Here is a 21608-nt window from a genome sequence, read left to right as displayed (position 1 = left end):
TCAGATAAAGGGTTAGTATCCAAAATCTGTCAAGAACTTGTCAAACTCAACAGCCAAAAAACAAATAATCCAGTGAAGAAATGGGCAAAAGACATGAATAGACACTTCTCCAAAGAAGATATCCAGATGGCTGACAGACACATGAAAAAATGTTCACATTACTCATCATCAGGGAAATACACATCAAAACCACAATGAGATACCACCTTATACCTGTCAGAATTGCTAACATGAACAACTCAGGCAACAACAGATGTTGGTGAGGATGTAGAGGAAGAGGATCTCTTTTGCCCTGTTGGTGGGAATGCAAACTGGTGCAGCCACTCTGGAAAACAGTGTGGAGGTTCCTCAAAAAATTAAAAATAGAACTACCCTATGACCCAGGAATTGTACTAGGCATTTATCCACGGGATACAGGTGTGCTGTTTCGAAGGGACACATGCACCCCCAGGTTTATAGCAGCACTATGAACAACAGCCAAAGTATGGAAAGAGCCCAAATGTCCATTGATGGATGAATGGATAAAGAAGATGTGGTATATATATACAATGGAGTATTACTCAGCAATCAAAAAGAGTGGAATCCTGCCATTTGCAACTACGTGGATGGAACTGGAGGATATTGTGCTAAGTGAAATTAGTCAGAGAAAGACAAAAATCATATGACTTCACTCATATGAGGACTTTAAGAGGCAAAACAGATGAACATAAGGGAAGGGAAACAAAAATAATATAAAAACAGGGAGGGGTACAAAACATAAGAGACTCTTAAATATGGAGAACAAACAGAGGGTTATCACAGGGGGTGTGAAAGCGGAGATGGGCTAAATGGGTAAGGGGCACTGAGGCATCTACTCCTGAAATCATTGTTGCACTGTATGCTAACTAACTTGGATGTAAATTAAAAAAATAAAATGACTTTTAAGATTTCTTCTTGGGAGAGGGTAAAAGGGCTAGAAATACAATACTTTTTTCTTTTCCTGGCAGAAGAGAGTTAGATGTCTTTGGATATATCAAGTGAACTACAGGAAATAATTTAACATTGTATACCTTAGTTGCCCAATTGTTAAAAAGAATATATTGCTCACTACCAAATGACATTACATAAATAGCCTGAAGGTCTGTCCATAAAATATGGGGAGTGCACATTGCCACTGAGGGGTTGCTGCTCCCAAGCTGTTGCAGTGAACAGAGCTAGGGAATATGTATGTGTGTACACACACACAGACACACACACACCTATATTTCTATATCTCTATATGTTGAAAATCATGAGTTCAGACTGATACCTTCAAATCCAGTCCCAAACCACAACATTCATTCTAGTTTCTTCTCTTCCTATATTTGTAACTCCGTTCTCTGACAATGGAAACTCTGGCAACTCCCTTAATACGTATTCTATTTTCTTATTTGATCCACCCTCTCATATGGAACTTACTTCCAGTTTCTACTCCCTGCAAGTGTGTGGGTGCCTTTTCCCTTGCTCAGGGCCTGACACCCTCACCATCCCCCACCATATAGGCACCCTCCTGACTTTGTGCAGCTCTGACACCTGCTCCAGGCTGCTCCCTGCAGCAGACATTGTCCCCAGACCACTTAGGCTCGGACCTCTGTGTTGGCCTGTCCCTCCGTGTGGTCACTTTCCTCATTGACTGGGGCTCTGATGCTGCGTTCCAAGTGCCCCGCTCCAGGCGGTGGACACATTCCTCACTCTGTGTGGGCTTTGGTTCTCTGAGTCACTTGCTCCTCTTTTGCTCATGGCAGGCCCCTACCTTCTCTGTGCCACCCAATGGCTTTATGACTAACTGCTCAGAAAAGGGAAGGGATGAGGAAGAGCAACCCTTTGGAAGGTTCTCTGTTGGAGACTGACATTCTGTCAGCACAGCTGTAGCACGCTGCTATTTCTCCCTTGAGGACCAGACTAAGTAGTTGGCTTGCGTTCAGGGGCCGTGTGGTATAAGGAGTACCCATTCTTCTTAATTCTCAAAACCACGCTCAGAGCCCCGAGAAGCTCACAGTGCTGAGAGACACAGACTGACAATGCCCAGGTAGCCCTCCGGGGCTCAGGATCATCGAGTGGAATGACACACAGAGTTGCTAATACCATTTACACTGTTCATACTTACATTTTGTGTTCTGTGCATAAATAAATAATTAGCATGGTCATTTCACATTAGTTAAATATAGGCAGTTAATAAGTTAAATCTTATTCTGGAATTTGCTTTTTTCACATATCATCATGGAATTTTTCAGTGTTCTTCCCTTAGATATGTGTGTTTTCTAATAGAACTGTGGTTTTCCACAGCACAAACATACCAACATTCACTTGTGGCTGTGTGTGTAGGCTGACTTCACTGTTCCACGTCACAGGCAGTGCTGGAGGGGGTCTCTCGGTTCATGTGTCTTTGTACTCTTCTAGTAGAATTCCTGTAAAATAGACTCCCAGAAGTGCTATCGCTTGGCCAAAGGTTATATACACTTAAATTGTTAGCAGTTACTGCCACATTGCTATTACAGAGAAATATGCCAATTTATACTTTCTCTCCAACTTTGTGAGAGAGGGTACCCTTTCCTCTTATGTCCCACACTGGAATTTCCAAGTATGGGTCTGGGATAAGCTGTTCTTCCTTCTCTACTTTCTCCCTGGGAGTAGTTTACATTATTTCTCTGCCTTGTGGAAAAAGCAAAAAGGAACTGTGGGTTTAGCAAGCCACTTTGGGCCTCAGCCAGAGTGATTGCCACATCCATTTCTGTGTGTGTGTGTGTGTGTGTGTGAGAGAGAGAGAGAGAGAGACAGAGACAGAGAGACAGAGACAGAGAGAGACACAGATAGAGGCTTCCACTAAGTTGCACTAAGACCCCAGGGAAGGAAACCAGAAGGGGACTCGTTTTCCCTAGCTTCTCCCATTCTTATTGTTCAGGTCACCCTCCTGACAGTGGGGCCGACAAGTAGGCACATCTCTGTATCAGAAGGAGCTGAGGTTCTTTCTGGTAGCAGTTTCTTTCAAAGGGGTAGATACATTAAGTCACATATATCCAGTGTTTTGAAAAAAAATCCATTTCTCTGCTGACCTTCTGATAGGCTGCCTTGGCTCAGGTACTGTAGTCGATGCTTTCTGTCCAGTTTTCTATGAGGATGGGAGCAGGAGAACATCCCATCAGAATGCTGTTCTCAGCGTCAAGCAGAAGACTGAGACACAGAGTTGAGATGATTTCTCACTTCATCTCAGGGCCAAGGCTGTGACTGGGATAGCTCAGGAGGTTATTGGTGACATTCAAACAGTGCCTCTCGACAGGAACATTGAGTGTGCAGGACACCGGGGCCCCATCATGTCTGCTGTCAGTGGTGCATGGGAGGGCGCGGGCCCCATCTTGAAAGAGACTGTACTCCTCTGCTCCAGGGGCTTGCCACCCAGGAGGGCCAGCCAGCATCTCATTGGATCAGAGAATGCAGAAATCTGCATGTTTTATATGGCGGCTCCTGTATTTAAAATCTGAGCTGATGTTGTACCAGCCCATTAAAACTGATCTGTGGAGCAGATGTGAATCAAGGTCTCCAATTGAGGTGTCTGGCTCATTCCATCCTGTGGCAGCAATTAGAAACTCTCATGAGCCAGGAGCACCAGCAAGGGGAAGGTTGCGGGAGGAGGAATAATACCAGGAGAATGACCACCCCAGCCAGGGTGGGGGCCATGAGGGCACCAGGGGGTGCTGTTCACTCCAGGACTCACTGCGGCTGGGGGGAAGAGGGCAGGCAGACGTTGGAGTTCGACCTTGGGAGATCTACTAATCCTGCTGATGCCCCATTTTTTTCACCAGGAAAAATAATGGTATGGAGGATTAAATGATATCCTAATAGTATAACTTTTACAAAGGTGTGTTCTATGTGTCAGGCACATTAGGTACTTTTTAGCTGTGCGCAGTCATGTTAATTTTGTGTGCCTCAGTTTCCCAAGTGCAAGAGGAAGAGAAGGACATTATCTATCTCAAAGGGTTGTACAAGGATTAAATATAAAGAGCAGTAGTGCTACCTGACTAAAAACATTATTTTTGATATTTCTAATCACCATAAAAGTCTGGCAAATCGGTATTATTATGCCCGTATTTACAAATAAACCTAGGGTTTGAGACATTAAATAACTTCCCCAAACCAAGCAGCCAGAACCAGCAGAATTAGGCCCCAGGGCCGAGGTATCTCCTGATGCACGTAATGGACCTCACAGGACCTCTGAAAAGTATTACTTGTTCTTTTTCACTGTTGCTTTCAAAGTTCAAAGTTCATCTTCTTTTAACAGATAGACTTCCTACTGTGGACCATTAATTTTTTAAAAAACCTTCAGAGATACTTGTCCTGGGCACAGGATTGGTCTGAAATAAGGTGGTAGAATGGGGAATGGTGATCAAAGCTCGGAGCCTGGGAGGGGTGGGGAACCTTCTGTAGAAACCTCAGCACTAGCCGGAGCTGGGCCTGAGGCTCCAACATATAGCAACTTCAAACAACAATCATTTATTACCTCACAAAGTGTCTCAGGAGCAGCTTAGGAGGGTGGTTCTGGCTCAGGGTCTCTCATGACATTGTAACCAAGACATTGGCTGGGGCTGCAGTCAGCTGACGCTTAACTGGGGCTGGAACCACTTCCAGATGGTTCACTCATGTGGCTTGTGAGGAACTGCTGGCTGTTGGCAGGATATGTTGGCAGTCTCTCCATAGGACTGCCCGAGTATCCTCAAATCATGGCATCTGGTTTCTCCTAGAGAGAGGGATGTAAGAGGGAGCAAGGTAGAAGCTACAATGCCTTTTATGACCTTGTCTTGGAGTCCTATACCATTACTTATGCCACTTCATTGTATTCATTAGAATAGGGCTGCCAGTATTAGCAAAACTAACAAACAAAAGCAACTGGTACAACCCCGTTTAATTTGAATTCCAGATAAACAATGAATAAACTTTTAGTATAAGTATTCCCATGAAATATTTGGGACATACTTACACTAAAAATTTGTTTATCTGAAATTCAAATTTAATTTGGTATCATGTATTTTATCTGGCGACCCTATGTTACAAGCAAGTCATTTGGTCCAGCCTACACGCAAGGGGAGGGGAATTTGTTTCCATTTTTGGAGGGAGGAATGCCAAAGAATTTGTGGAGATATTTCCAAACCACTACAAGCAGCATTTTGAAAACTTGCATTTGCCCCTGGTATCTGTGGTTACCTGCATGGGAGCCTAAGGGGATGAAGCAGTTCTGGATAAGAAAGTTCACTTTCCTAATCATCTTGTACATTTGTAAGTTTACAGAAAATTGTGCACAATATTTTCTTTTCCTCTCAGATAGCCCTGTGAAGTAGATGAAAGAGTGATCATGATCCTCACTTTACAGGTGAGGAAGCTAAAATGCCTCCTCCAAGATGTTATGAGCAGAAATGGTGGAGGGAGGACAGATTTTTTTTAGTATGAAGCCTAGCATTTGTTCTACTCTACCCAGTGGTGTCCTGATACGCTACTCATGCCTTCACAATAGAAGGTGCCTACATGTAGCAGACTCATGTTCTCCCTTCTGCCATGTTGTTATCTCAAATGGGTAATGGCATTTGTGGATCCTCACTGCCGTGCTGTATCCTGGGTAATGGGGGAGGACCCTGGGAGAAGCTGAGGGCCCAGATGCAGTCCTCTCTCAACACCCACAAGTTCTGGGATCCACCAGAACTGGCTGGACCACTGGCTGACTGTGGGAATCCAACCCACTATAGACCCTCTGAACTGCGTGACTCAAGAGTGCCCTTGGGAACATCATTCCCTTTCTCCAGGAGGCAGCCAACCTCACTTGAAAGACTTGCCTTTTGGCTATTGTTGAGAGTGCTGCTATAAACATTGGGGTACAAGTGCCCCTATGCATCAGTACTCCTGTATCCCTTGGGTAAATTCCTAGCAGTGCTATTGCTGGGTCATAGGGTAGGTCTATTTTTAATTTTTTGAGGAACCCCCACACTGTTTTCCAGAGCGGCTGCATCAGTTTGCATTCCCACCAGCAGTGCAAGAGGGTTCCCATTTCTCCACATCCTCTCCAGCATCTGTAGTCTCCTGATTTTTTCATTTTGGCCACTATGACTGGCGTGAGGTGATATCTGAGTGTGGTTTTGATTTGTATTTCCCTGATGAGGAGTGACGTTGAGCATCTTTTCATGTGCCTGTTGGCCATCTGGATGTCTTCTTTAGAGAAGTGTCTATTCATGTTTTCTGCCCATTTCTTCACTGGATTATTTGTTTTTCAGGTGTGGAGTTTGGTGAGCTCTTCATAGAGTTTGGATACTAGCCCTTTGTCTGATATGTCATTTGCAAATATCTTTTCCCATTCCGTTGGATGAGGCACCATTTTGAAGGAAGTGGTAGATGTCAGGACATTTCATTCCTAAGTACTTCATAGCCTGAATCTTCTAAAAATGAGGACATACTCCTGTGAAGCCATAATTCTAAGATCACACCTAAGGAAATTAGCCATGATTCTCAAATATCCTCTGACATTCAGTCCATATTCCAGTTTTCCTTATTACCTTCAAAATATCTTCCATAGTCAATCAAGGCTCACCTATGTGTCTCTTAGTCTTTTAAAATCTAGAACAGTCACCTCTGAAGAGATCAGGTCAGTTGTCTTGCAAACAGTTCTATATTCTACATTTATTCCCAAAATAAAGGTTATATTCCCTTTAGCCTTTGAGCTCCATTTCATTGGGGTGTGAATATATGACCAAATCCTACTGAAAGATAAAAGTGAAAGTATTGTGTGCAACTTCTGAGAAGTCTTCTACTGCCCGGAACATGGGTATGACGGCTGGAGCTCTGGCAGCCACCTTCCACATGAGAATCAGAGTCACCCCAGAGGCAAAAACTGGAAAGGGCTTTGTAGAACTTCCAACATCAGCTCTGTCTGCTTATTCCCCACCTCTTTTGAGAAAATAAAAACTTGTGTGCTTAAGTCCCTGTTAATTGGGGTTTTCTTTCATATATATCCAAATTTAGTCCCCACCAATAAGCCAGATTACGGTGTACTGTAATCTTGTATTTGCCTGAAAGATATGTTATTTGCTTTCTACTTGGCTAAGACACATTTCAGGATTTCTTTTTCCTTCAGGCGTAGATCTCTGGTACCAGTGCACTGTGAGAATGTGGTCAAACTATTATGTTACCTAACCTCTAGTGTTGAGTGAATCTTGGCAGTCAGGAAAATTTTCTGTGAGAACTTTGTGGTTATAAATGTGAGAAATGAAGTTAGTATGGCTTGTCATGTGTAAGACAACACCAGGGGAGTGTGTGTGCAGAGTGAGAATGACCTGGAATTGGCAGAAGGCAAGTTTGTGAAATACAAACCTGAGCAGCAACACGGGGCAAGGCTGCAAAGGGCAGGGCCTTTAGGAGAGAAAAAGCACTGGGTGTTGTATGTAAGTGATGAATCACAGGAATCTACCTCCAAAACCAAGAGCACACTGTATACACTGTATGCTAGCTAACTTTACAATAAATTATATATATGAAACAAAAAACAAAAAACAAAAAACAAAAGCAGATAATGACAGAGAGAAAATAAAATAATAAATAATGGCACAAAAGAGTAAATGTGTACAGGACCAAGGAGTATAAGAAAGAAAAAAAAATGGTTATTTCTGGGGCATAATGTATAGTATCTCAATCCTACAATAAAATATACATATTTAACACAATTAAAAAATGAAACAAAAAACCCCAAAACATGCAAACTCTGCATTCTTGCCACAGCCCAGGAGAGGTTTTCTGTGTGTTGAGAACTCCATTTGGGAAGTGTCCCACAGGAAACAAAAGGAGTTACAGCATGTGAAGGCAATCTGGTTGCACCACTTTATCCCCATGGACCACTAGAGTTGACTTAATGGGTCCAGGAACAAAGCTATGCCTGGAGGGTCAGAATAGTTCCTGGGTCAGCTAGACCTCCCTGCCCCAAGCCTGTGGAAGACATGTAACCTTGATGCTGTCATTTCAGTCTTTGGTTATTTGAGAAGCTGGCCAGCCTTTTGAGCTTCAACTACTCTCTTGGATATTGAATTTATAGTCCTATAATGAATTCAGTGACATCTTCCTACCTCAAAAGGGTGAAAGGTATGGATCCCAAGTCTGGGAATCTGAAAGAAATCATTCTGGTTAGGGCAGGATTTCAAATATATTTGAGACTCTGGTACAACCACTGAAACACACACACGTGTATATATGTGTTTATGTGTATATGTGTGCATGTGTGTTTGCATGTGAGAGAGAGACACGGAGAGAGAGAATAAGGCTGATCTACAGATTCATTTATTCTTTCACTCATCCATTCTTCCAAAACCATTTACTGAGATTCTGCTTCCTGCCAGTGGCTGTGCTGCATATTGGGGATGAAGACAACGGAATTTTCTACCATCTCTTATGTCTCAGAAGAGACAAATACAAACACAACTGACCAGAATCCAGTGGGGCACACTCTACAACAGTGGGAGGCGCCCAGTGCTTCCCTAGCAGAGAGGGACTCCTCTGGGGGCATGGTCTCACACAGCTGCAGTGATTTCTCTGTGTGGCTAGGACTAATTTCATACTATTTCCTGGGGTCATCATTATGCAAATCCCTAATTTTTTGGGGCTTGAAGTAGAATTTTAACACCATTCCTTCTAGAAAGATCTGTCATGGGACCAGAATGGATGGTTCAACTCTTCCCGGAACCTGGCTGGCACTCAGAACACTGTTCCCAAATGCTTTGCCAGACAGTTTCCTTGATTTATTTCCTAATGCTTTTGCAGTCATGGCCCACGTGGTCTTTGCCTGCTTCCTGGCTGTGATGCTCCCAGGGCCCCAAGTGAGGGCAGGGTATGAGTGAGGGTGTGTGGGAAAACTGGGACTGGGGATTGGCTCATCTCAAAAGGAGCCTCCAGTTTGCAGCATCAGGCTTCTCCTGCCCTGAGCAACAGTACTTTTGGGTCTTCCCTGAAAAACAGATGTGGAGCCTGAGAAACCCCTTTTGAGTTCAGTCTCTTTCTCACTGTTTCCAAGGGCCATGAGTTCCTCTCCATTTGAGCTCCATTCTCTTTTCCTCAAGCTCAGCATCTAATTGGCTTTCTAAGATGGGGTCAGTCTAGAATCACTGGAGGCTCAAACCGAGTGCCAGTCCTTAGCTCTTGGTTCAGTGTTCAATTCTATACTGAAATCCTGTCCCCAGTTCTAGTCCCCAGTCCCCATTTACTGGGGTTTGCTGGTGTAGATCTTTCCCCAGTTCCAGTCTGCTATTTCCATTAATGGAGTTTGCTGATTTAGTCCACACTGGGAACTGCTGGAAATGCACACAAGGGGATTATTATGATTATAATAATGTTAAAAAAAGAAACAAGCCCAAAATGGAGTCATTTCCACCCCCCCCCTTCTTCCCTGCAACAACAAACTAAGACTTAATTACAGTTTCAACCCATTCCAGGAATGTGACTTTTTATCAATCAATGTGAAATTTCCTGATCAGCAATGGTGAGGTCATCTGTATGATGAAAACCTTGCCCGTTCCGTGTATCCAAAGAAGAAGATGTCCTGGCCAGAAACAATCAAATCCTCCCTCCCTCACTTCATTTGTGTTTCTTTCTTTTTTGCTAATAACTTCTTTGCCCACCCTTCTTGCTATAAAAACCTTCCATTTTGTAAAACTCCCCACAGCATGCTCTCTACTTGTGAGACGGGATGCTGCCTGATTCATGAATCACCTAATAAAGCTAATTCAACCCTCAAATTTACTTGGTTGAATTTTGTTCTCTAACAATATCTTCATAACTTTGACCTCTGACCAATTTCAAACTGGCAAATTATATTTGAAGTTTTGGCAGACTCTGTGGGTTGACCAGGTCTGGTTGGCTGTTTTACTGCTAGAAGCTGCTTTGAGAATAATATTTGATTTAAAAGCTTGGAACCTAGAAAGAAGTTCCTCATTTATAAAGTGTCAGGGTCGATGCTTCTTCTTCTTCATCTTCTTCTTCTTTTTTTTTTTTTTAGGGTTGAGCTACTTTTGGGAGTCTTTTTTAAAAGCTTGAAAAATCAGCATGTATGTCTCCAGTGACCCAGTTTTCAAGAAGAGAATTGGCAGAACTAAGGGAGTACAGCTGGGAACCAATGTCCATGTTCCTGGCACAGCAGGATCACGTAGTCCCTGCCCCCTGGTGACAGAGGGAAAGTGAGATAACCTAAAAAGAGGCAGAAGAGTGTGAACATCTATGTTTAATTTTCTTATTGAGCCAAACTGAAATTTTGAACAACATGTGCTGTTCTGGATTCAACACTCAATTATTCATTCTGTTCTAAGGTCATGTACACTCCTGGGAAAATTCAGCAGTTCTCATTCCATGGCTGCTCGTGCACTTGTGTCCACAGTATTCCACCACTTCTGAAATGCTTATTATTTTTCCATTTTTGGCATCGCTGAAATTCAGATGCATCTTAAATTGATGGCATCTTAAGCATTTTACCAGAATTTAATTGGCAGAGTTTTCTCTTTCTTATAATTCATAGCATATCAAATTTGATGAAATATGCTAGTGGTTCCTGATGCAGAGCCATCAAGGGCAATGGTCAAAAATTCTTGGGATGTTTTACAGTGTAAAAAGCTGATTTTATTATAGTATGGGGATAGGAACTGTGGCCAGAAAGAGCTGCACTTGTGTTTGTGAGGAGTGACTGATTGTATATTTTTAAGTTTGTGGAGGGAGGGTGGATAGAGATAACTTTAAGTTTCCAAGGAATTTCTGTATGGTGAAAGTAAGGTCTCCAGGACTTTGGAGGTCTCACTAGTGTCAAGATAAGGTTGCTTTTAGCCTCCAATGAAACATCAATATGAAGGCAACCATGAGTTCCTTGAGCAATGTCACACTCTGCATGTGTCAGGTATTTGTCAGTGGGCTGCAAGTTGTAAGGAGATTTAATTTTAGCTACCTTTCTCTTGTCTTTGTTCTCCTCATTAGTTTCCCCACTTTGGCTATCTTAAAAAAATATCAATGACCAGTGCACCCTTGCATGCATTTTTATGTAAGAGGGATGTAGTATGATCTGGGCATCAGGATTTTTAGAAGCTCCCAAGAGATTTTAAAGTACAGCAAAGTTTGAGAACTGTTAAAATAAGGTATTTCTGCCTTATTCAAGCTTTTTTCCAACTCCTAAGTTTCATGACCAGCCTCCTTACAGATTCTATTTATTATATATGGTACACTCCTCTGTCTCAATTAATCATGTCCTTCCAACTCCATCCACTGATCATCCTTTATTTTCTCATTAGAATGTCAGCTCCAGGAGGGCAGGAATTTCATCTGATTTGTTCTCAGTTATATCCTCAGCACCTAGAACACCTAGACATATTGTAGACACTTGATAAAGATTTGATGAATGAATGGATATTTCTTCTTTTAAATTGAGTGCCCTGATACACTCATTTCTCACACAATTTCCAGTAAAAGTGGTATTATGTTTAGATGATTTCCAAATCTGGTCCTGTTTCCAGTGGTCATCTTTCAAGCCCGAATTTCACATTAAAATTCATTTAAAAACTTGAGTTCACCGTTTTCTATTCCCAACCCAAACCCTAACACCATCCCAGCCTGCCATATGTATCTACAGAATCAGTTTCCTCCCTGAGTCTCAAGCTTAATATCTTGAGTTATTTTCAAGTCTTGTCTTCCCCATATTTAGTTACTCACTAAGTTTTGCAATTTGCTTTTCTGAAAATTCTCTTGAATTTGTCCCTTCCTTTAAGTTGCCACAACACTGAATTTGTCTTCTTGGCTTCTGTTTATTCACATTTAAAATGATTTCACATCCACCTGCTAGCAATTGTTTGTTTTTTTTAATGCTTATGAAGGTTAAATATATGACACAAATAGCACAAAGGATGGGAGAATGTAAAGAGAATTACATTGCTGTAAAGTTCTTGTATTATTTGGGAAGTGATAAAGACAGTAACTTAAAGTAGATTGTAATAAATCAAGGATGCATATCTTGAAATCTCTGAGATAACCACTAGAAAAATAATAGAAGAATATGTAACAAAATAATGAGAAAACATTTTAAAAATTGAGTAATACAAAAAAGGCAGGAAAAAAATAAAAAGAAAATGTATGATTAAATATAAAACAAAGAGCACAATGGTAGGCTTGAAACCAGCTCCATTAGGAATTACATTAAATGTAAATAAACTAAACATTCCAGTTATAAAAGGCAAAGATTGTTAGAATTGATGAAAAAAAATCAGTATGGAGAGAAACATTGCTAAGACTAATGTCAAGGAGCTTGCTATGTTTTCTTCTAGGAGTTTGATCATTACAAGTCTTACACATCTAAGTGTTTAATCCATTTTGAGTTAATTGGTGTATATGGTATAAGAAAGTGGTTCAGTTTTATTCTTTTGCATGTAGCTGTCTAGTTTTCCCAACACCATTTATTGAAGAGGCTCTCTTTTCGCCATTGTATATTCTTGCCTCCTTTGTTGTAAATTATCTGACCATATATGCATGGGTTTATTTCTGGGCTCTCTAATCCATTCCATTGATCTATGTGTCTGTTTTTATGCCAATACTACACTGTTTTGATAACTATAGCTTTGTAGTCTAGTTTGAAATCAGGGACCATGATACTTCTGGCTTTGTGCTTCTTAAGATCATTTTATCTATTCAGGGTGTTTTGTGTTTCCATACAAATTTTAGAAGTATTTGTTCTAGCTCTGTGGAAAATGCCACTGGAATTTTGATAGGGATTGCACTGACTCTGTAGATCACTCTGGGCATTATGGACATTTTAACAATATTAATTCTTCCAATCTATGAGTATGGAGTATCTTTCCATTTATTTGTGTCTTCTTCAATTCTTTCATCAATGTCTTTTTAAAATTATTTTAAATTTTTATTAAAAAAATTTTTTTTACATTTATTTGTTTTTGAGAGACAGAGAGAGACAGAGCACAAGTGGGGGAGGGGCAGAGAGAGAAGGAAACACAGATTCAGAAGCAGAATCCAGGCTCTTAGCTGTCAGCACAGAGCCTGACACGGGGCTGGAACTCACAAACCATGAGATCATGACCTGAGCCAAAGTTGGACACAACTGACTGAGCCACCCAGGCACCCCAATGTCTTTTTTTTTTTAAAGTTTCTTTCTTTCTTTCTTTCTTCTTTCTTTCTTTCTTTCTTTCTTTCTTTCTTTCTTTCTTTCTTTCTTTCTTATTTGAGCATAGGTGACATACATTGTTACATCAGTTTCAGGTGTACAACATAGTGATTTGGCAAGTTTATACATTAGGCTATGTTCATTACAAGTGTAGCTACCATTTGTCATCATACATTGTTATTATAATATTCTTGGCTATATTCCTTATGCTGTGCCTTTTATTTCTGTGACTTTTTCATTCTAAAACTGGAACCCTGTGTCTTCCATTCCCCTTCACCCATTTGCCCATCCCCCCACACTCTCTCCTGTGGCAACCATCAGCTTGTTCTCTGTGTTTACAGGTCTGATTCTGCTTTTTGTTTATTTATTCCTTTTTTTTTTACATCCACATATCAGCTAAATCATATGGTATTTGTCTTCTCAGTCTGACTTATTTCACTTAGCATGATATCCTCTAGATCCTTCTATTTGTCTCAAATAGCATGGTATCATCCTTTTTTATGGCTGAATATTCCATTACATATATATATATGTATATATAGGCATATATATACATATATATATATATATATATATATATATATATGCATATATATATATGTATACACACACACACTACATCTTCCTTGTCCATTTGTCTGTCAATGGACATTTAAGTTGTATCCATATCTTGGATACTGTAAACAATGTTGCATAGGGGTGCACATATCTTTTTGAATTTGCGTTTTGTTTTCTTTGGTAAGCACCCAACAGAGGAATTATTGGATTATATGTTATTTATATTTTTAATACCTCCATGCTCTCTTCCACAGTGATTGTACCAATTTATATTCCCATCAACAGTGTACAAGTGTTCCTTTTGTCCACATTTTTGCCAACACTTTTTAGTTTTTGTCTTTTTTATTTTAGCTATTCTGATAGGTGCAACACATTCCTTTTCATTTCTTGTATTATTTATTTGAGCCCCCCTTCTCTCTTTTTTCTTCTTTGTGAGTCTAGCTAAAGGTTTGTTGATTTTATCTTTTTGAAGAACCAGGTCTTAGTTTCATTAATCTTTTCTTTTTAGTCTTTTTAGTCTCTATTTCATTTATTTCTGCCCTGCTTTATTACTTCCTTCCTTCTACTAATTTTGGGCTTCATTTGTTCCTTTTTTAGTCCCTTTAGGTATAAAGTTAAATTGTTTATTTGAGATTTCTCTTATTTCTTAGATTTTGGTATGCCATATTTCTGTTTTCGTTTGTCTCTAGGTATTTTTTAAATTTCTTCCTTGATCCAGTAGTTGTTCAGTAACATGTTGTTTAATTGCAATGTATTTGTAGCTTTTCCAGTTTTCTTCTTGTAATTGATGTCTAGTTTCATATCAATGTAGTCAGAAAAGATGCTTGATAGAATTTCAATCCTTTTGAATTTATTGTAACTTGTTTTGTGGCCTAAAATGCGATCTATCCTGGAGAATGTTCTCTGTGCACTTGAAAAGACTGTATTCTGTTGCGCTTTTTTTCCCTTAAAAGTAATCTCTATGCCCAACATGGGGCTTGAAGTCATGACCCCAAGATCAAGAGTCACATACTCTACCGACTGAGGCAGCAAGATGCCTCTATTCTGCTGTTTTTGGATGGAATGTTCTGTATATATCTGTTACGTCTGGTCTAATGTGTCTTTTAAAGCTGATGTTTCCGTAATGATTTTCTGTCTGGATGATCAACCCATTGATGTAAGTGGGGTGTTAAAATTCCCTACTGTTACTGTATTGCTGTCAATTTATCCCTTTACGTCTGTTAACATTGGCACATATTTTGGTGCTTCTATGTTGGGTGCATATATAAGTGTTATATTTTCTTATGGGATCGACCATTTCATCATTAGGTAGTGCCCCTCTTTGTTTTTTGTTACAGTCTTTGTTTTAAAGTCTATTTTGTCTATATGAGTATAGCTGCATCAGCTGTCCTTTTGTTTCCATTTGTATGAAATATTTTTTTCCACATTTTCACTTTCAGTTTGTGTGTGTCTTTACTTCTGAAGTGGGTCTCTTCTAGGTAGCATATAGATATGTCCTTTTTAAAAAATTTTTTTTAAGTTTATTTATTTTGAGAGACAGAGAGAGCAGAGGGGGGGTAGCGAGGGGGAGAGAGTGAATCCCAGGCAGGCTCCATGTTGTCAGCACGGAGGCTGATGTAGGGCTTGCACTCACGAACCGTGAGATCATGACCCGAGCTGAAACCAAGAGTTGGACGCTTAACTGACTGAGCCACCCAGGCACCCCTGTCTTTTTTTTTTTTTTTTTTTTTTTTTTTTTAAATCCAATCATACACTGCACATCTCTGCTCAGAGAATTTAATTCATTTACATTTAAAGTAATCACTGACAGGTATGTATTTATTGCCATTTTGTTAATTGTTTTCTGGCTGTTTTTGTAGTTCCTTTCTGTTCCTTTCTTCTCTTTCTCTCTTCTCTCACAGTTTGATGACTTTCTTTAATGTTATATTTAGATTCTTTTCCTCTTCTTCTTCTTCTTTTTGTATTTACTTTGAGGTTACTATGAAGTTCACATATCTTACTTATCCTATGTTTGTAACAGTCTACTTTAAGTTAATGGCAACTTAAATTTGAACACATCCAAAACTACATTTTTATTCTCTCTGATGTTTAATGTTTCTGATGTCACTTTTTATGTTTTAATTTTACGTATCCCTTAACTAATTATTGTAGTTTCTGTTAATTTTACTATTTTTGTCTTTTAACCTTCTTAATAGCTCTATAATTAACCCTTTACCTTTACTATATATTTACTTTTTTACAGTGAGATTTTTACTTTCATATGTTTTCTTATTATTAGTTAGTGCCATTTTTTTCCAGCTTAAATATGTCCCTTTATTTATTTTTTTAAATGTTTATTTTCGAGACAGAGGGAGACAGAGCATGGGTGGGGGGGGGCAGAGAGAGATGGAGACACAGAATCTGAAACGGGCTCCAGGCTCTGAGCTGTCAGCAGAGAGCCCAATGCGGGGCTTGAACCCACGAACCGTGAGATCATGACCTGAGCCGAAGTCGGACGCTTAAATGACTGAGCCACCCAGGCACCCCAATATGTCCCTTTAATATTTTGTGTAAGACTGGTTTAGTAGTAATGCACTCCTGTAGCTTTTGCTTGTCTGGAAAACTTCTCTTTACTTCCAATCTGAATGATAACCTTGCTGGATGGAGTATTCTTGGTTTGAAGCTTTCTCCTTTCAGCAGTTTGAATATGTCGTGACACTCCCTTTGGCTTGAAAAATTTCTGCTGAACTCTCAACAATAGCCAAATTATGGAAAGAGCCTAAATGTCCATCAACTGATGAATGGATAAAGAAATTGTGGTTTATATACACAATGGAATACTACGTGGCAATGAGAAAGAATGAAATATGGCCTTTTGTAGCAACGTGGATGGAACTGGAGAGTGTGATGCTAAGTGAAATAAGCCATACAGAGAAAGACAGATACCATATGGTTTCACTCTTATGTGGATCCTGAGAAACGTAACAGAAACCCATGGGGGAGGGGAAGGAAAAAAAAAAAAAGAGGTTAGAGTGGGAGAGAGCCAAAGCATAAGAGACTGTTAAAAACTGAGAACAAACTGAGGGTTGATGGGGGGTGGGAGGGAGGGCAGGGTGGGTGATGGGTATTGAGGAGGGCACCTTTTGGGATGAGCACTGGGTGTTGTATGGAAACCAATTTGACAGTAAATTTCATATATTAAAAAATAAAAAAAAAATAAAAAAAAGAAAAATTTCTGCTGAGAAATCTGCTGACAGCCTTATGGGGTTTCCCTTGTAGGTAACAATCTGTTTTTCTCTTGCTGCTTTTAAGAGTCTCTCTTTGACTTTTGATGTTTTAATTATAGTGTGTCTTGGTATAGCTCTTTTTGGGCTTATCATTTTTGGAGCTGTCTAGATTTCTGGACCTAGATGTCTATTTCTCTCCCTAAGTTAGAGAAGTTTTCAGCCATTACATCTTCAAATAAGTTTTCTGACACTTTCTCTTACCCTTCTTCTGGGTACTCTATAATGCAAATGTTATTCTGCTTGATGTTGCTCCAGTGGTCACTTAAGTTACTTTCATTTTTTTAAAATTGTATTTTTCCTTTTGTTACTCTGTCTGGGTGAGTTTCATTGCTCTATCTTCCATGTTGCTGATTCATTCTTCTGCTTTATCCAGTCTACTGATGAACCCCTCTAATGTATTTTTCAGTTCAGTTTTTGTTTCTTCAGCTCTGCGACTTCCGTTTGGTACTCTCTTATGTCTTCTATGTCTTTGTTGAAGTTCTTACTGTATTCATCCATTTTTCTTCTGAGTTTGGTGAGCATCTTTGTAATCATTACTTTGAGTTGCTTATCAGGTAGATTACTTATCTCCATATCATCAAGGTCTTTTTCTGAGGTTATATCTTATTCTTTCATTTGGAACACATTTCTTTTCCTGCTGATTTTGCTTGATTCTCTGTGTTTATTTCTGTGTATTAGGAAACAACATCTATCTCTCTGTCTTGAAGGAATGGCCTTGTTTAGGTGATGATCCTTTTCATTCAACCTTGCCCTAGTTTTCGGTTGTCTCTTGAACCTTTGTCTAAACTGCCTGATTTATTTTTATTTATTTATTTATTTATTTATTTATTTATTTATTTAGCGAGTGTGAGTAGGGGACAGTGGCAGAGAGGGGGGGAGAGAGAGAGAGAGAGAGAGAGAGAGAGAGAGAGAGAGAGTGAAAATCCCAGGCAGGCTCCATATTCAGTGCACAGTATGATGTGCGGTTTGATCCCACAACTCTGGGATCATGTCCTGAGCCAAAATCAAGAGTTGGACGCTTAAACAACAGAGCCAAACAGGCACCCTTAAATTTCCTGATTTATTCTTGATATGACCCTGTTGTGGGAGATGTGCCAAGACCTGTCAGTGCTCCAAGGGGAGGTATTTCACTTAGCACCTGGTTTCAGGTTGATTGGAAGCCAGACTCTGAGGAGCAGCTTTTATTTTTTTAAAAAAATTTTTTTTTTCAACATTTTTTATTTTTGGGACAGAGAGAGACAGAGCATGAACGGGGGAGGGGTAGAGAGAGAGGGAGACACAGAATCGGAAACAGGCTCCAGGCTCCGAGCCATCAGCCCAGAGCCTGACGCGGGGCTCGAACTCACGGACCGCGAGATCGTGACCTGGCTGAAGTCGGACGCTTAACCGACTGCGCCACCCAGGCGCCCCTAGGAGCAGCTTTTAGGAGCAGCTTTTAAAATATGCATATATACGGGGCGCCTGGGTGGCGCAGTCGGTTAAGCGTCCGACTTCAGCCAGGTCACGATCTCGCGGTCCGTGAGTTCGAGCCCCGCGTCAGGCTCTGGGCTGATGGCTCGGAGCCTGGAGCCTGTTTCCGATTCTGTGTCTCCCTCTCTCTCTGCCCCTCCCCCGTTCATGCTCTGTCTCTCTCTGTCCCAAAAATAAATTAAAAAAAAAAAATGCATATATACACAGTCCTGTGGGGTTGCAATTGTAATGCCTTCTGTCCTTCAGACCAGGAGATCTGGAGGTGTCCCCTGTGTGACAACTCCAAAAATCAGGGTTCCAGATGAGTGTATAAGCTCCTTTCTGGGAAGTCTTGTTGAGCTGTAGGAAGGCCACGGGGGTATGGAATGATGATATCTCCCTGTTTACATTCCCTGGGAGTGCCTCCTTAGCCTCTAGGTTTGTGGAAAGCCTGAAGCTTGCCTCTCAGGCTGAAGCTCCAGGCTAAGGAAATAGGTTTTTTCACAGGAAGACTGGGAGTTGTAGCCTGTCAAGAACTGTCTGATTGTTACGGTCATATTGAGCTCTGGAACAGCCCTCTTGGCTACCAAGGCTAGGCAATCAAGAGGTGTCCCCGTGTGGGCTGAGTGTGCCTGCGAGCTTTGGCAAGACTGCTGGAGAGTGTTGGGGGTGAGGCATCCTAGCACCGTCTAAGAGGCAGCAGGAACATGTCTTAACTCTTCTCACCTATGAGTTTTAGCAAAGCAGCAGGATAGTGCCTTGTCTGCGCACATGCTGGCTTCAGGCTGAAAGCAGGAGAATGCCATCGCCTCTTGCACTTGCCAGCCCTGGCCACGGGGCAGGGAAGTGTTGCAACCACCTGTGTTTGCAGACTTTAGCTATGGAGTGGGAGAACTCTGTGACTAGTCAGGGAGTGGGGGAGTGCTGCAATCATTGTGCTCTCTGACCTCAGTAAATGTCATGACCCCCTGGCCCTGACCATCCCAGCAAGTTGGCAGGAGAGTGCTATCTCTGAGCTCACCTGCCTGTGCTAGCAGGCCATGTGGAAAGAGTGCAACAATGGTGTCCTCCAGCACCTCCATCTCCAGAGAGCATCTCAACTGTGCCCTGGCCCTCTAGCTGATGTCACCAATCAGCATATATTTCCTTCACATATGGTCTAGGTGCTTTTCAAACTGCTGTTTTATGCTGGGTCTTGGGGTGAGAAAGACCATATGTGAGCCCTCCAAGAGGGGAATCTCAGTTTCCTATACCACTTTAGGACCTCCAGATGTCAGCCCCACTGTTTTTCCAAGTTAGACATTCTGGAGCTTGTCCTTCTGTTACAGATACTAGAGGTTGGGGTGCCTGATATGGAGCACCAACATCTTGCTCCTCTGAGAGAAGCATCTGCCTGGTGAGATCCCTCCTTATTGTGTTCCCGGGATGGGGGTGGGTTTTTTTTGGTGAGAGTGTGTCTCTGACTCTCTTATCCATCTTGATGTGGTTCTTTAATCCTTTCTTTTGCAGAGCAGTTTCACTTAGTTTTCAGATATTTTTCAGAGGGAAATTATCCATATGCAACTGTAGATTTGCTATGTCTGTGGGAGGACAGGAGTTCAGGATCTTCCTGTGCCACCTTCTTGGACCCTTCCCCCAACCCCATTTATAATCTTCCCGTAAGAGAACCACAGGCCTATATGACTTCATTGGAAAATTCCCCCAAACAATTAAGAAAAATATTATCAATCTTACACAAACTCTTTCATGTAATAGAAAAATAGGGAACACTCTTCATATTTCATTAAGAGATCAACATAAACTTAATATTAAATCCTGATAAGGACATTGCCAGAAAGGAAATTTATAGAATGGTATTTCTTATTTCTTATGAACTCAGATGGAAAAATCCTAAAAAATAATCAATAAATCAAATACAGCAATATGTAAAAATTATATTACATCATGAGAAATTGAAGTTTATTCCAGAAGTGAAGGTTGGTTTAACATTTAAAAATTGAGCAATAGGGGCGCCTGGGTGGCGCAGTCGGTTAAGCGTCTGACTTCAGCCAGGTCACGATCTCGCGGTCCGTGAGTTCGAGCCCCGCGTCAGGCTCTGGGCTGATGGCTCGGAGCCTGGAGCCTGTTTCCGATTCTGTGTCTCCCTCTCTCTCTGCCCCTCCCCCGTTCATGCTCTGTCTCTCTCTGTCCCAAAAATAAATAAAAAATGTTGAAAAAAAAAATAAAAATAAAAATTGAGCAATATAATTCACCACATTAACAAAATAAATAATCTTATTAATAAAGAAAAATATTTGACACTTTATGTTAAAAAAAAACTCAACAAACTAGGAATAAAAAGGAACTTCCTTAATCTGATAAATGATATCTACAAAAAGAAACAACAAACACAACAAACAAAACAAAAAAGCCTAGAGCTAACAAAATACTTAGGAGTGAAATTCTGAATGCTTTTTGTCTCCCTGAGTTTGGGAATAGACAAGGATGCTCATTTCCCACTTATGTCTAACATTGTAGCAAAAACCCTAGTTAGTGCAATAAGGTGAGAAAAATAAATAAAAGATACAAAGATTAGAAAAGAAGAGGTAAAAAAGTCATTATTTGCAGATGACATGATTGTGTACCTAAAAAAATTAGATCAAGGAAACTATTAGATTTAATTAGTGAATTTACAAGTTTGCTGGATATAACATCAATATACTAAAATCACGCATACTTTCCTACCTTCACTATAAACAATTAGCAAATTAAATGAAAATATCACTTATAGTAGCCATAAAAATTGCATACTTAGGAGTAAATCTAATAAAAGGGGTGCACGAGATGTATCCTAAAATGTACAAGGCACTGAAATTAAAGACAAGTTAAATAAATGAGGGGATATACCATGTTTAGGGATTGGAAGACTCAATATTGTCAAGACGTCAATTCTCCCCAAATTGACCTAGAAATCTGATGCAATCCCAATCAAAATCCCAGCAGGACATTTTCAAATCAATAAGTAAAAGACATTTCATAAAGAAGATATCTAAATGGATCAATAATAATATAAAAAGTGCTCTATAGGGTTGCCTGGTTGGCTCAGTCTGTTGAGCATCCAACTTTTGGTTTTGGTTCAGGTCGTGATCCCAGGGTCATGGGATTGAGCCCTC

The 21608-nt window shown here is 40.5% G+C and overlaps 1 protein-coding gene across 4 annotated transcripts in view; it reads right to left on the bottom strand.

Moving 5' to 3' along the window:
• Nucleotides 1-2176: 2176 nt before the first annotated feature.
• The window catches only part of TXNL4B (thioredoxin like 4B), a 42248-nt gene continuing 22816 nt past the window's right edge, over nucleotides 2177-21608 (bottom strand). The window contains exons 4-5 of one of the 4 annotated variants that reach the window (XR_009256020.1): nucleotides 4514-4750; nucleotides 2465-3127 (exon numbers count right to left, since the gene is read on the bottom strand). Coding sequence is in view for 3 of the 4 variants with exons in the window: in XM_058707889.1 (XP_058563872.1) it covers nucleotides 2351-2456 (106 nt within the window). In the remaining variant the exon portion in view is untranslated. The other 3 variants (XM_058707889.1, XM_058707890.1, XM_058707892.1) reach the window with 3 other exon arrangements.

The sequence above is a fragment of the Neofelis nebulosa genome, chromosome 17 (genome assembly GCF_028018385.1).
Source record: "Neofelis nebulosa isolate mNeoNeb1 chromosome 17, mNeoNeb1.pri, whole genome shotgun sequence".
Taxonomy (NCBI): Eukaryota; Metazoa; Chordata; class Mammalia; order Carnivora; family Felidae; genus Neofelis; species Neofelis nebulosa.
Note: the sequence above shows the minus strand (reverse complement) of the source record. Positions and strands in the feature narration are given on the sequence as shown.